A 15,191-nucleotide genomic window follows, 5' to 3' on the forward strand; every position below is an offset into this window, starting at 1 on the left:
AGTATGTACGGCAGACTGAAGGTGGGGTCAGGGAGGCCTGCTTGGTGAGGATGGGGATGGAACCCAGCTGGGGTTGTAGGAGGAGTAGGCAGTGGGAGAAGGGGTTGGGGACAGTCAGCCAGACACAGCGACATGTACGTTAGGGACCAGGGAGAGGTGTTTGTTAACGGCACTGCTTAGAGGGAGGGAAGGCTAATCAAAGCCAGACTGCAGCAGGCCCACAGGATGGCCTCTTTACTTTCTTCAACAGTGCTGTGACCCAGGAGCTGGGCTAGAGTCTATAAAATGCACACAAAGTGGGACGTAGGTACCACTGGTTACCCTAACGCCAGCTGTGCTGATTCCGGGACTGGGGCAGGAGATGTCCAGGAGGAGCTTGGAGCTGTCTCGTGATGCCAGAGCTTAAGGATGGACTCTCAGCATACACACACACACACACACACACACACACACATCTCTCTCTCTCTCTCTCTCTCTTTCTCTCTCTCACGGTGATGGTGGAATAGCAAAGGAACACAGGAGCCAACTGAAAGAGTTCCCAGAAGCCAAAGTTAGAATAGTTTGAGCCCCAGGATCAATAAGCAATCCCGGATTGTAGCCAGAGTATGGCTCAAATAAGTTTCTGTGCATCTACCCCGATGCAAAGGAATGAATGAGTTTTAAACCAGGAAGAGAGACAAGTCTCCCGTGTGGAATGGAATCTAACTTCGGTAGATACCACATCTTCGAGGGAGGTGGAGTGGAAGCCCCACCCCAAGGGCAGACGCTGGCTTAGAGGTGTCCTTCCCAATAGCCCAGTGTGGAGAAGAGACAGACGGACTCGGAAGAGGGAAGACCTGACAAACACACCTCAAGCCAGGTCAGCATCACCAGTGGTGAATCACGTGGGCAGGATCTCTCCTTGATCCCCTGCGATGGATATGGCACTTTGCCTCTGAGCTGTTGCTCCCCAAACCACTAACAGCACTTGCATGGGGAGAAACGCACCAGATGCATCCCAGGCAAGGGATGTTGTACAGAAGACCTGACAAGTATTCCTCAGAACTGGACAGTCGTCAGACGAGCCAAGTCTGAGAAACTGTCACAGCCAAGAAGGGCCTGAAGAGACATGAGGACTGAATGTAATGTGGTCTTCTAGGCGCGTTTGTGGATTTTAAAAAAGGGTATTAGGTAAAAGCCAAGGACATCAAAATAAAATATGGACTCTGGTTAATAATGTATCAGTGTTGGTTTATTGATTGTCCTAATGTGCCATTCTGATGTAGTATGTTAACAGTAGAGGAAATTGAAACCATTCTTTTTTTTTTTTTTTTTTTTTTTTTTTAAGAGATTCACTTAGGTAGAAAGCACAAGCAGGGGGAGAGGGAGAGGGAGAAACAGATTCTCTGCTGAGTTGGCCTTGATCCCAGGACCTGGAGATTATGACCCGAGCCAAAGGTAGACCCCCCCAAACCATCTGAGCCTCTCAGGCACCCCAAACTGAAACCATTCTGAAAAATAAAATTTATTTCAAAAAGTCAGGCATAGATGTTGGAAATTCTTATTTCCTCCTTCTGTTTTATGAAATGATAGGAAAGTCATCCTTTTTTTTTTCTTTTCTTTTTTTTTTATGATTTTATGTATTTGTTAGAGAGCATGTGCAAATGAGAGGGAGAGAGAGAGAATGAGCAGGAGCAGTGGGAGAGGAAGAGGAAGAAGCAGGCTCCCTGCCCCAGGGCTGGATCCCAGGACCCCAAGATCATGAGCCGAAGGCAGATGATTAACTGACCGAGCCACCTAGGTCCCCGAAGACATCCTTAAAAGAGTTGCATGTCAGTATTTATCTTAACAAAAGCATTTGTAGGTATGTATGTGTGGTGAGTAAAAAACCAGAGTAGCCAGGATCCCTTCCATATTCCAGATCCCTGACCTGGACCAGGCTCCGTCCTCAGCATGACGGGGGAAGCTCCCCATTTCCGGGGCTAGGTAAGGACGGGTGTTCTGTAATTTTTCTTCCCCCATTATATAGGAGAATTGAAAACCTAGAGTACTTGGGAATGTGGGCACAAACCTTACATATCTGAAGAATGAAAATGATTTTGGCAGCTTAATTATATTTGAACACCGAGACCTTGATAACATGGAGTGTTTTTAAAGTCACTGTGCTGCTTGTTGCACTCGTGTGTGTTTCCGCATTAGGCAGAGGACTGTGAATAACAAGGTGGTCAGGAAGAAGGTCAGGTATTGATTAGTGAAGCTGAATTCATTAGGAAACCAAGAAAACTCATGACATTTACATTTTGATATGTTTAAGAAATAGATACTGAAGTTATAACAGTTACAGTTACTTTTGTGGGGAAAAATAGTAAAGCCTAATAAACCCCTAAAAATGGCGATCCATGGTTGTATGTCTGCTTTGGGAGCAGTGGGCATGCATTGTCTAAAAATACTTCACACTCCCTTGGTTGGGTTAACAGAGGGTCAAATTTCACCAAAGTGAACAATGTCCATTTTCATAGATGAGTATTTCCCTTTTTTTATGTCAGCTTTATTGATGTGTAATTGGCAAATTAAATTGTAAGATATTTAAAGTGTGCATTGTGGTGATTTACCGTATACATCATGAAAGGATTCTCCCCACCTAGATGTTAATGAAAACACCCATCACACCACATATTTATTTATTTTGGTGAGATCATTGAAGTTTTCTGCAAATTTCAATTATCCAATACACTATTATCAACTGTAGTCACTGTTTTCCAGGAGATGTCAGACCTTATTCATCTTATAGTTAAAAAGCTTACATCCTTTTTACCAGCATCTCCTCATTTCTCCTGCCTGCCTAGCCATTTCCCTGCTCTGCCTCTAGGAGTTTGCTTTTGGGGGAGGAGGGGCGGAGGGAGTGGTTTCCACTGTTCTCCTTTGTCTCATGACCTCGTTACTGTGATATCTTCCGGGTCAGTGTAAGGCTGTGTCTGTTGGTTCCAGGTCCAGTGCAGGTGTTTGGAATTCCATGTGTTTTACAATTAATACTGTATGATGAAATTGGCTTATTATGTTGACAGCAAGTCTCCAAATGATGGTACTCAGGCCTTAACATTCATAACCTGCTTCTTAGCGTGACAAATGTCTAAGAGGCTCATGCAGAAATGGAGAACAGTTAGCAAAGGTTAGTAAAATGGATACTCTCAGGGCCTGAGTGGTAAATTATGTCTAAAAGTAGTATAAAGAATAGCACTTCTTAGATTCTACTGAAGCAACAGAACTCCCAATTCTCTCTCTTCTGGAATATTTCCGGGGCACTAATGAGTCGTATCGACTTACTAGCCTAGTCTTTGGAATTCTGGTTGTGTCCAGGCATTTCATGTAGTAAAATTAGCTGCTTGGTGATGAACACCTACAAACTCACATTTTGAGGTGTTTTTCTTAATATGGTTCAATTTGGGGGAGTGTCTGATCCTGCTAGTATGTATAAATTAATAGTGTTCACTTAAAAAGAAAAAAAATGGGCATGGGATAGAGCAGAACACCGGAGATGAATTGTATAAAACTTTCTTTCTAAGCGCTCCAAGTCAATCACAGACCTGTACTCCTGGGCTGTAGCATCAGGGAAGTACAAATCAGCATCAGTGAAGTACAAATCAAAACCACAGTGAGATACCACCTCACACCAATCAGAATGGCTAAAATTAACCAGTCAGGAAACCACAGATGCTGGCGAGGATGTGGAGAAAGGGGAACCCTCCTACACTGTTGGTGGGAATGCAGGCTGGTGCAGCCACTCTGGAAAACATCATGGAGGTTCCTAAAAAAGTTGAAAATAGACCTACCCTATGACCCAGAAATCGCGCTAGTGGGTATCTACCCCAAAGATACAAATGTAGTGATCCAAAGGGGCACCTGCACCTGAATGTTTATAGCAGCAATGCCCACAACAGCCAAACTATGGGAAGAACCTAGATGTCCATCAACAGATGAATAGATAAGGAAGATGTAGTACATACACACCGTGGAATACTATGTAGCCATCAAAAGAAACAATATCTTGCCATTTGCAACATGGATGGGACTAGAGGGTATTATGCTGAGTGAAATAAGTCAATCAGAGAAAGATAATTATCATATAATCTCTCTGATATGAGGAATTGAGAGGCAGAGTGGGGAGTTGTAGGGGTAGGGAAGGGAAAAATGAAACAAGATGGGATCAGGAGGGAGACAAACCATAAGAGACTCTTAATCTCACGAAATAAACTGAGGGTTGGTTGCCGGGGGGAGGTGGTTAGAGAGAGGGTGGTGGGGTTATGGACATTGGGGATGGTATGTGCTATGGTGAGTGCTGTGAAATGTGTAAGCCTGATGATTCACAGACCGGTACTCTTGGGGCAAATAATACATTATATGTTTAAAAAAAAAAAAAATACACCCTTTCTTTTTCTTGAGAATTGCCATCCACTAACAAATCCTCTTCAGTATCCATTAAAAAAGAAGGTTCACTTAAGAAAGTTTGTGTACAAACCCACTAGGATGGCTGCTGTCAAACAACTAAATAGCAAATCTTGGTGAGGATGTGGAGAAATTGGGACCCTTGTGCACTGCTGGTGGGAATCGAAAATGGTGCCAGCTGTTATGGAAAACAGGATAGAGGCCCCTCAAAAAAATTGAAACAGTTGCCGTATGATCCAGTCCACTTTGGGGTATGTACCCCAAAGAATTAAAAACAGAGTCTTGGAGAAATATTTGCCCATTCATGTTCATCAGCAGTGTTATTCATAAAAATCAAGAGGGGAAAGTAAGCCCATATGTCCATCGTCGGTTGAATGGATAAACAAAATGTGGTCTATCCATGCAATGGAATATTTTTCAGGCTTAAAAAGGAAGGGAATTCTGACACTTGGTACAATGTAGATGAACCTTGAGGACTTTATGCTGAGTGAAATAAGCCAGGCACAGAAGGACAAACACTTAAACGAGTAGTCACATTCATAGAAACAGAAAGTAGAATGGTGGTTGCTGGGGGGGTGGGGGGGTGAGGAGCGATGGGAAATTAGTGTGTAATGGGTATCTGGTTTCAGTTTTAGAAGACAGAGAAGTTCTGGAGATGCAAGTTGTCCAAGTGTAATGTACTTACTACCACTGAACTGTACTCTTAAAATTAGTTAAAATGGTAGATCTTCCATTATGTGTATTTTACCACAATTTAAAAAAAGAAATCATGTGGCAGATTGTGTGCTTGAGCTTCTGCTGATACTGTAATTAGTCTTTAGAAAGTGGTCAGAGCTGCTCTGGGTCATGAGGGCAAGCCCCGTGGGCAGGGGGGAAACACTGGTGGGATGCAGAGCCAGCAGCACTGGGAATAGAGGCCCAGAGCAAGAGCCCTGGGGCCAGCAGGGAGCTCGCTTGCAGAGCTCCAGAGGTGGGGAAGGGACCAGGAGCACCAGGGAGGAGCAGGCAGCAAAGGAGAAGAAAGCAAGCCCAGCGACCTCCCCTCTTTGGTGTTGTTTCACTGGCCGGTTCTCTGGAATAAACCTCAGCACACACTGCAAATTTATGTTTTAAGGGGCACCTGGGTGCTTAGTCATTTGGGTGTCTGCCTTTGGCTCAGGTCGTGATCCCAGAGTCTTGGGATCGAGCCCGATGTCTGGCTCAGGAGCGAGTCTGCTTCTCTCTCTGCCCCTCCCCGCCCCATGCATTCTCTCTCTCAAACAAATAAAATCTTTAAAACATTTATGTTTTGGAAATAACTTGGCTACACCTATTTGTCTATAAAATGTATTGTGATAAATACTGTGGACACATGAAAATTCTCTCTAGGCTGAATGCAAGCAGATATCATCTGTATTAGCTCCAGCAGGAGCCAGGGTGTACCTGCGACCCATGAGGATCTCTTGGTAAAACTTCCAAAATAGGATTGATGGCACTACGGCATCTCAATTTTGTGACACTACCTTAGAGCATTGGGTATTAACTGTTATTTTAAATTCTCTCACTGTTTTTAGCTGAAACTGTCAAAATCTAGGGTGATATATTTTTGAAGCCCCGCAAAGTCTACATTGAAGTCTAGTGAGTCCTGTGATTGGCATCCCATGACGTAAGGGGAGCAAGAATGTCTGCCACGTATCCAGCATGGACCAGGTAGCGGGTACTTCCTGTGGATTGTTTCATTTCATCCTCACAGAAGCCCTGACCCCACAGCCAAACACAGCAGTGGAGGTCAGAGAGGTCAGGCAACTTCCCCCAGCGTCACCTGCCTGGTTGGTGTTACAGTGCATTTCAAACCCTAGCCTTCTCCAGCTGGAGAGGAACAATTACAAAGGAAACTTTGCAAATTCAGAGACTTTACAAGCCACAGGCTCTGTCATCCAACAGAATTAGCAGCAAATCATAAAAAAGACCTTGTCCAAAATAACCCGCCGGGCTCTCAGTGTGTCGGAAGCCTGAGCCCTGTCCCTCTCCGCCCTGCTTAGCAGGAACGGCTGCAGGGAGGTGGCCGTCCGCTTGGGGCAACACCAGTGGGCCTGCACTGGCACCAAGGGAGGAACTGAGCTCTTCAACTTTATGTTTGGGAATCGGGGAAACGTCCCTTGCAGCTGGTCTGCCTTTACCCCTCCTCCAGTGGGTTGTTAAAAAGCCAACAAGGCCTTCCCGGATGGCACCTGGAAGACCAGGAGCATCTGGTCTCTTCCTCCCTTAGGATTTTTGCTTACCCATTTATCAAAAAGAAAATTGAAATTTGGTTCTCATGTGTCCATATCTGCCTTGCCCTCCAGATTTCTTTCTCTAGACATGCTGTAGAATTCTGCTCCCGGCAAACACTCCAAGGCCAGAGAGGATAACGGATATAAACCTTCGGCTTCAGACCCCTGTCCAGGCCATTTACAGCCCTGTGGATTTGGACAGGTTATTTAATTATGCCCGAGGATGATCGGTCACTGACGATACCTGTAGATGACCTCTGTTTCAGAAGGTTGCGGGAAACATCTGACAAGCTCGTGCATACACAGCAGTGTCGTGTAGGGATGAGGGGGATGGCTTTGCTCACCTACAAGCATGCACCCCTCAACCACCCAGCTGGCAGCTTGCATTGGCACCTCTCCCCTTCTGCAGTAAAAAGGTGCAGCGAGCCTCGCGCCATTGTTTATTTTCTCTTTTATGTGTGGCGCATTTGTGTGCCTCGGTGAAGTAGTAAGACCTTGACTCTTGTCATGGCTTAATTAACTTACTGTGAGTTGGAACAGCCTCTGGATTCCATATTGTGTCCTACTTAAATTTGAAGTGTATTAGCTGTAATTACTGATCCTGCTTGTAAAGAGCCACCAACTGGCCTTTCTGTTCCCCCACAGGGTACCGCACATTCCTGCCAACTCCTGTCAAATGAGTTGGCATCTGGCAATCTTTTATTTACAGCACAACTTGAAACTTTAATAAGGAAGTTAGAAGGTACTTCATTTGCTTCTGGGACTCTTTCTTTGAGTAGATCTCCTTAATGCAAGTGTCCTGTTTTTAAATATTTGCCGATAGACACCAAGGGATAAAGGCATTGTAATACAGGAGGGAAAATCCAGAAGGTGTTCCCTTTTGGGACTGACCTTAGCGGAATTGACTCACTGCATGGGTTTGCTGTTGTGGCTTAACTCAGCCCACACTTATCCTCCTCGCATTTCTGAAGGTCAGAAATCCCATACCTGGGCTCACAGGGCTAAAATCAGGGTTTCTGCAGGGCTTTGTTCCTTCTGAAGGCTCTAGGGGAGAATCTGTTCCTCACTTTTTCCAGCTCATGGACCTGCCCTCTTCCCTTGGCTCACAGCGCCTTCCTCTGTCTTCAAATGAAACAGTGCAGCGTTTCCAAATTTCTGACTGTTCCGCCTCCCTCTCCTGCTGATAAGGACTTTTGTGACTGCATTGGGCCCTCCTGGATAATCCAGGATAATCTCCCCTTCTCAAAATGAGCTGATGAGTTCCCTTAATTACACTCTGCTATGTAATCTAGCACATTCGCGGGTTTGTAAGATAGGAGGTTCGGGATACCTTTGGGGGTCTATCATTCTTTCATTCCTCATCTGCTAAAAGCCTATATTTGAATGACTTTCCATAATAATAGGTTGACTACATTGAAGGCATGAAATATTGCAAAGGAAAAAAAGTCCTTTAGACCTGTAGTGAAGTACATTGTTAGTTGAGTAATTCCGACTATATGTTGAAAATCAAAGTAGGGAGGACAGTAATTTTTTTCGCATAGTCTTACTTTCATTTCCTACGTGATTGCTCTCTACACTATTTGCCCATAGACACGTATATTTTGATAGGTCTGTATCCACGTGTGCACATAGATACTTTTCTGAAATTCCAAGTTAATATTCTAGGGGTAAGGAGTTACACCTTTTTGGTCTGTCTACTTATCTATTTATTTTGACTTAAGTCTAAGAAATCCTGTTCTGTCCATGTACGGTTTATATTGCAAAGTGAAATTGGCAGTTTTTCAAAGCTCTGTGACTCCGGTCTTTTCTGTAGTGAGCTAAATTAGTTTGTTCGTAGAAGCGTAAATGAGGCAGATGTATATATGTATTTCTTTTAAATTTTTTTAAGAATTATTTTTATTCAGAGAGAAAGAGCATATGGGGGGAGGGGCAGAGAAGGAGAGAGAAAGAGAGTCTTAGGTAGCCTCTGTGCTGAGGGCAGAGCCCAACGCGGGTCCCTCTTATGACCTGAGATCATGACCTGAGCCAAAACCAAGAGGCGGTCACTGAACCGGCTGAGCCACCCAGATGTCCCACAAGGCAGTTGTATATTAACTTTGAATCATCAGTCCACCTTATCCTTGAACTTCGCATCAAATCAGGTGCCTAAAGCCCAAACAACCACTGTCACACGGTGGGACAGGGTTGTTTTTTAGAAAGAAAATAGGGCCCTAGATATTTTAGGAATTAGTGAAAACTTTTGAGCTAAGAAAGTTTTTCTAGCTAGTCTAGACTTTTCTTTTTTTTTTTTAAATCTTCTCCCACCTAAATCTTGAAAAAAAGCAGCTTCGTTTGCTAGGTTCTTTGAGTGTTCCTTTTATCCAGTATGACATGAGGTTCTTGCTAAGCTCTATTCTACAGCGGCCACATGGCATTTAAGATAGGGTCTGGCTGTATGATATCAAATATGTGGTTCTTCTTTCTGTTGGTTCGACCTACATGATAACTTAATTAGCTACAGTTAACAAAGGCAAAAATGAGATTTCTTGAACCTCCTAAGCTGAAGTGATAAACGTGCCTACTTTTTGGGTGCTGACCTCTGATACTTAGACTAAATCAAAATACTGTCTCACTTAACATTCAGCAGTTAGAGTGTACTTTTTCAGACTTTGTTCTGTTAAGGCTTCTTGCTATTAGAAAATTAAATCTAATTTTGGTATGGAATAATCTTGATTCAGCTGCATTTCTTTCTATTCCAATTTATCCCACACACTATAGCAACTGAAAGAACGTGGCCTCCTGTTGAGCCCCTGAGCCAAAGGGATGGGATTTGAACTCTTGGCCAACCTGGAGTTGCCTCCAGATGGGCCTCCAGGTGGCTTTTCTGACCTGTGTTGGCAAAGTGAAGGAAAATGAAACCTCTGCTGGGCTACAGGGTCATGTGCGGGGTGGGGGAAAGGTACAGAACTTCACACTGAAATGGCTTAAAAACAAACAAACAAAAAACACAAAACAAAACCAGAGGTCACCCAAAGGAGCTCTCTTGCACTGCTGGTGGGAATGCAAGCTGGTGCAGCCACTGTGGAAAACAGTATGGAGGTTCCTCAAAAAGTTGAAAATAGAAGTACCATGTGATTCAGCAATCACACAACTGGGTATTAACCCAAGAATAGAGAAACACTAATTCAGAGGGATACATGCACCTCTAGGTTTAGAGCAGCTTTATAGTAGCCAGCTTATGGAAGCAGCCCAAGTGTCCCTTCAGCTGATGAATGGATAAGGAAGATGTGGTATACATATACAATGGAATATTACTCAGCCATAAAAAGTGAAATCGTGCCGTTTGCAATAACATGGCTGGATCTAGAGAGTATAATGCTAAGTGAAATAAGTCAGAGGAAGACAAATACCAGGTGATTTCACAAAAGAAACAGGCAAAAGGGAAAAAAGAAAGACAAACCAAGAAGCCGATTCTTGACTATAGAGAACACACTGATGGTTACCAGAGGGGAGGTAGGTGGGGGGATGGATGAAATAGGAGATGGGGATTAAGGAGGGCATTTGTCATGAGCACTGGGTGTTCTTTGGAATTTTCAAATCACTGTATCATACACCTGAAACTACTGTTATGCTGTCTGTTAACTAACTGGAATTAAAAACGTTAAAAAAAAAAAAAAAAGATATCCAGAGATAACATTCTGCTCACTTTTTATTTTAAATGATTTTCTGGAATCATTATTCTTAATTCTCTTGCTTAGTATTCTTAATTGTTTTGCTTAGATCTTTCTATCCTGGAGAGCCCCCCTCTGACTCCACTGACCACCCACCCACCCATCTTCTAAGACTGAAATCAGCCTCCTTTCCCTTTTCCCCACATGCCGGTTTCCTGCCATGCACCTGATTCAGCATCACCTCCTTCCCTCGCCCCTGCTATTACTCCCATCTCGTCTTTCCATTGGGACTGCTGTTGATTGGCTAACACTCAGAAACCCTGGAGTAAGGCGTTTATTGATTGGTGGATTCCATTACCTTTGGGGTGAGGTGGTTGTTGATTGGCTACCGTCTGAAGCACTGGGACAAAGCACCTGTTGATTGGCTGACCTTGTGAAGTTTTTGTAGTGATGGGAAGCTGTCGTAAGTCAATTAGAATAGGTTTGAAACCCATTGCTATCATTTTCTAGGTGCGAGGGAGCTTTTGATTTTCACCTCGTCTAGAATCCTAGATTTCCTGGATTGGAATAAGCCCATCAAAATGCAGAGCACACATTAGACCCTCACCCAGCCACCCACCCCGAAAGGGGGCACATGAGCATAATTTGGGAGTCGACAGACCCGGGGCTCAGATCCTGATTCTGTTATTACACCCATCACTTAATCTCTGTGATCTTCAGTCTCCTAAAACATACCAACTTCCTGGAAGGTGGGTGTTCTGGAGATTAAACGAATTGAGCTGTGTCAGGTACCCATCACGCATTCAGAGTTCTTGTGAATCATCCGTAGTCTGATGACCCAAGGAAAGTATCCTGAGGTGGCGTTTGGTGACTCAGTTCTCTCTTACTTGGTTTTTCCCTTCTAAGACCTGCCAGAAAGATGAACTGTAAAAACCTGATGCTCAGACCTCACTCCTCCAGATTCTGATACCATTGGCCTGTGTTAGAGCCCTGGCACCACACATGTTTAAGCTCTTGGTGATGTTAGTGTACTCTGCCAAGCTAGCTCCATACTTGACTGCTGTTCATGCGGTTAAATCACGCCGGAAAGTAATAAATTGCTCTGATTGGTCTTGTGTGATGGGCTGGTCTTGTTAAGAACTCTCTTGAAAACTGTGTAATTAAGAAACAAACCTGGTATTCAAATGGGATATTCTCTGATCCTCAATCCTATTACTGCTCTCATTATTATTTAAAAAAAGAAAAGAAAGAAAGGAAAGAAAAACCGCCTTTATGACTTTGAAAAGTTTAACCCTGACAGAAAGGTCAGGAGAGAGAGAAATACATAGTAGGGCCTGGAGATTTCCCAAAAGTATGTAACAAAATGGTCTGCAGCTTGGAAATGAGCGTTGTGTGAAACTCTGTCCTCTTGGATGTTGCATACATTATGCATAAGGTTTATTAAATATTTCCTCCTTCCCGAAAGGTTTGTTATCTCTAAATTTGGAAGTTAATTCAAGAAACAGGAGAACATGTATTATTTATAAGTCGCCTTAGCATCCAGTAGAAAGTGTCATGTTACTTAAAAATGGTGTTCATGCCTCCATGGAGCCAATGCACATGATTCCCTCTATAATTCTAAAGTCATCCCTAGAAAGGGATGAGGAATTGTCTCTGTCAGAGGGGAAGAGAGTTTTAGTCAATAGTCTTTCTGTTATCCCTTCCTTCCAAGTTTTAAGGAAATGCAGTCAGTCGAAGGACTGAATTTCGAATTTTTTGCCGGAAGAAATACTGGGCCATCTTGTACCCAAAAAGTATGGAGCTGCTGACACAGTTGATAACTATATTCATTTCAGTCATTCAGCTATGCCTCCGTTATTTATTACTTCCAGAACTGTCTTAACTAGATATATAATATACTATATTTATTTCTGGTTTTAATAAACTTTATATTTTGGGATGATTCACTCTTGGTGTAGACTGTTTTATGGGTCTCGACAAGTGTATAATGACGTGTATCCACTATTAAAGTATCATACAGAGCGGTTTCACTCCTTTAAAAATCTTACGCTCCACCTGTTCATCCCACGTGCCTCCCTTGCCCCGGCAACTGCTGATCTTTTTACTATCTCCATTGCTTTGCTTTTTCCAGAATGTCATAGAGTTGGCATCGGTAAAGAGAAAAAATATTCGTGACACTTGTTAAAGAAGGGTGAAGCAGGGGTGCTTGGGTGACTAAGTGGGTTAAAGCCTCTGCCTTCGGCTCGGGTCATGGTCCCGGGGTCCCGAGATGAAGCCCCGCATCGGGCTCTCTGCTCAGCAGGGAGCCTGCTTCCTCCTCTCTCTCTGCCTGCCTCTCTGCCTGTTTATGATCTCTGCCTGTCAAATAATTAATTAATTAATTAATTTTAAAAAAAAAGAAGAAGGCTGAAGCAGAAGTTACTGAGAGGCATTACTGCAAGGGAGTTACATTTGGGCTCAATTCTAAATACAAGAAGGAAAAATGGCAGTTCATAGCCAAGGAGTAAGGTAGGCCATAGTTGAATGGGGTTACTGAGAGGAAACAGGAGGGGTTCTGAGTAAACTAACCTGACAGGAGTCTTCCTGAAGGTAAGGCAGGCAATGGGGCATCACCTGGGTAAGAGTGGAGGATTCTGGCTAAACCAGCTTGGCAGGATTCTTGGTAAAATTGGGACACGCAGAGACAAATGTGGAAGTGTAGAGGTTGAGGCCTAGTCTGGGAAGAGGATTCAGAGGGGCCTGACTAAAGTTTGGTCAAAGAAAGGGTCTTTGTGAGAATGAGACTGGGGTAGCCTTTATAGAGTGGCTTCTTTACTTAGCAGTGCCTTTCCATGGCTTGATAACTCATTTCTTTTTATCACTGAGTAACATTCCATTACCTGGATGTACCACAGTTTATTCATTCACCTCCTGAAGGACATCTTGATCACTTCCAAATTTTGCCGGTTATGAGTGCCCAGGTTTCAAGAGTCATTTTATTTTATTATTTTATTTTGTTAAATATTTTATTTATTTGAGAAAGAGAGGAGTATATTTTATTTATTTGAGAAAGAGAGGAGTAGGGGAAGGGGCAAAGGCCGAGGGAGAAGCAGACTCCCCACTGAGCAGGGAGCCTGATTCAGGCCTCGATCCCAGGACCCTGAGATCATGACCTGAGCCGAAGGCAGATACTTAACCGACTGAGCCCCCCAGGTACCCCTCAAGAGTAATTTCATATGTATGGAAAAGTTGCAAAGATAATGCAGAGCATTCTCATATATCCTTTCCTCAGTTTGCTGTCTAGTGCTAACATCTCCCACAGCCATGGTACATTTGTCAAAACTAAGGGACAAACACTGGTATGTGTTACTATTAACAACATCTTGTTCAGATTTCACTGTTGTTTCCACTGATTTCCTTTTTGTTTCAGGAGCCCGTCCAGGATACCACATTTATTTTAGTTTTAATTTATAAGAGCAGTTTGGGTGCGTGTGTACATTAAGTGCACTCGTAAAATTCAGCAGATCTTGAGACATGGCTATAAACATAGCTACAAGGAGCTGCTGTTACTTAATCAAGTGAACACATTTAATTATGACATCGTTACTTAGAATTTTTGGAAAGTTCGTTTTCGGTTTTGGCCCAGCAGGCAGATTTCCCAGTGTACAAAATGAGGATTTGTTTTCTTAAGTTGCCGTCTCTAAACAGAATACTAAAGCGTGCTGAAAGAAGGTCATCTCAAGGTCATTTCGAGACCCAGGAGGAAACCGGTTGCCAAGTTGTACTAAAAGCTGTCAGTGCATAATTTTTCAAGTTTTTCAAGTGCACAGGGTGAAGTGTTTGGTTGGTTCTCTAATGAACGTCTCCAAATGTTTTGCTGGCAGAAGGACTCCATGAAAGATGACAGAAGAAGTTATTGTGATAGCGAAGTGGGACTACACAGCCCAACAGGACCAGGAGCTGGACATCAAGAAGAACGAGCGCCTATGGCTGCTGGACGACTCCAAGACGTGGTGGCGGGTGAGGAATGCGGCCAACCGGACGGGCTACGTGCCGTCCAACTATGTGGAGAGGAAGAACAGCCTGAAGAAGGGCTCCCTGGTGAAGAACCTGAAGGACACGCTAGGTGAGTGCGCCCCACGCCAGAGGACCCGGATTAGAGCTCAACTACTTCCTGTTAGGCAAGGCGAAGAAGCCTGGCGTTTTTGGAGGGGAGAGCGTTCATCCTTCTAGTTCATGTGTGTGTGTTTAAAGTTGACATCTTTCTAATTGTCTTTGGAGAGATACCATGCTTGTCATTTCCTGGAGATTTTGGCGTCTCGAGTCTTATGGAGGTTGACCCTTCTGTGTGGTAGGGGCCCCTGCATGTGTCTCTGTCTCCTGGCATCCATTTTCTGGAGGTTCCTCATGGGGAATTACCACCTCCAAAAATGCCAGCCACTCTGCCCGCATCACTGCATCAGGTCTTCTGTGTCTCACACAGCCCTGTCCATGCGCCTTCATGCATAGAGTGGGAAGGAGCGAAGAGCTCTTTGAACCGGGTGGGTTTTTCCTCCTCTCCTGGACCGATGATGCCCATACCACAGTCCTGGCCAGTGTTAGCTCAGGTGGCCATGGGCACGCCCCAGTGTGATGCCAGAGGCCGACAGCCGTCACTCAGGTGGGGACCAATGGTACCTCAACCCAGTGGGTTTGTCACCCGGTTTTCTTCCCACGTGCTCTGTATCCCAATGTGACCCAGACCACCTTGAATCACCTCGGGTTAATGGTGTCCCCCTTGTCTTAGTGCGCATACCTGATATATTTACAGTAGTGACTGCTGCAGATGATGTGTGGCAGTAACTGAGGGCCTTGCCGAAAAATGATGAGCCCCGCCGCCATTTACAAA

The 15,191-nt window shown here is 44.1% G+C and overlaps 1 protein-coding gene across 2 annotated transcripts in view; it reads left to right on the forward strand.

The window, feature by feature from the left end:
* The window catches only part of NCK2 (NCK adaptor protein 2), a 148,881-nt gene that overhangs the window by 95,165 nt on the left and 38,525 nt on the right, over nucleotides 1-15,191 (forward strand). Inside the window, exon 3 of one of the 2 annotated variants that reach the window (XM_032842447.1) lies at nucleotides 14,191-14,429. In XM_032842447.1, coding sequence (XP_032698338.1) covers nucleotides 14,204-14,429 — 226 coding nt within the window. In that variant the 5' untranslated portion in view covers nucleotides 14,191-14,203. Of the gene's footprint in view, nucleotides 1-14,187; nucleotides 14,430-15,191 lie in introns of both variants that reach the window. The other variant, XM_032842446.1, reaches the window with a different exon arrangement.

The sequence above is a fragment of the Lontra canadensis genome, unplaced genomic scaffold (genome assembly GCF_010015895.1).
Source record: "Lontra canadensis isolate GAN:19392208 unplaced genomic scaffold, GSC_riverotter_1.0 scaffold130, whole genome shotgun sequence".
NCBI classification, from domain to species: domain Eukaryota; kingdom Metazoa; phylum Chordata; class Mammalia; order Carnivora; family Mustelidae; genus Lontra; species Lontra canadensis.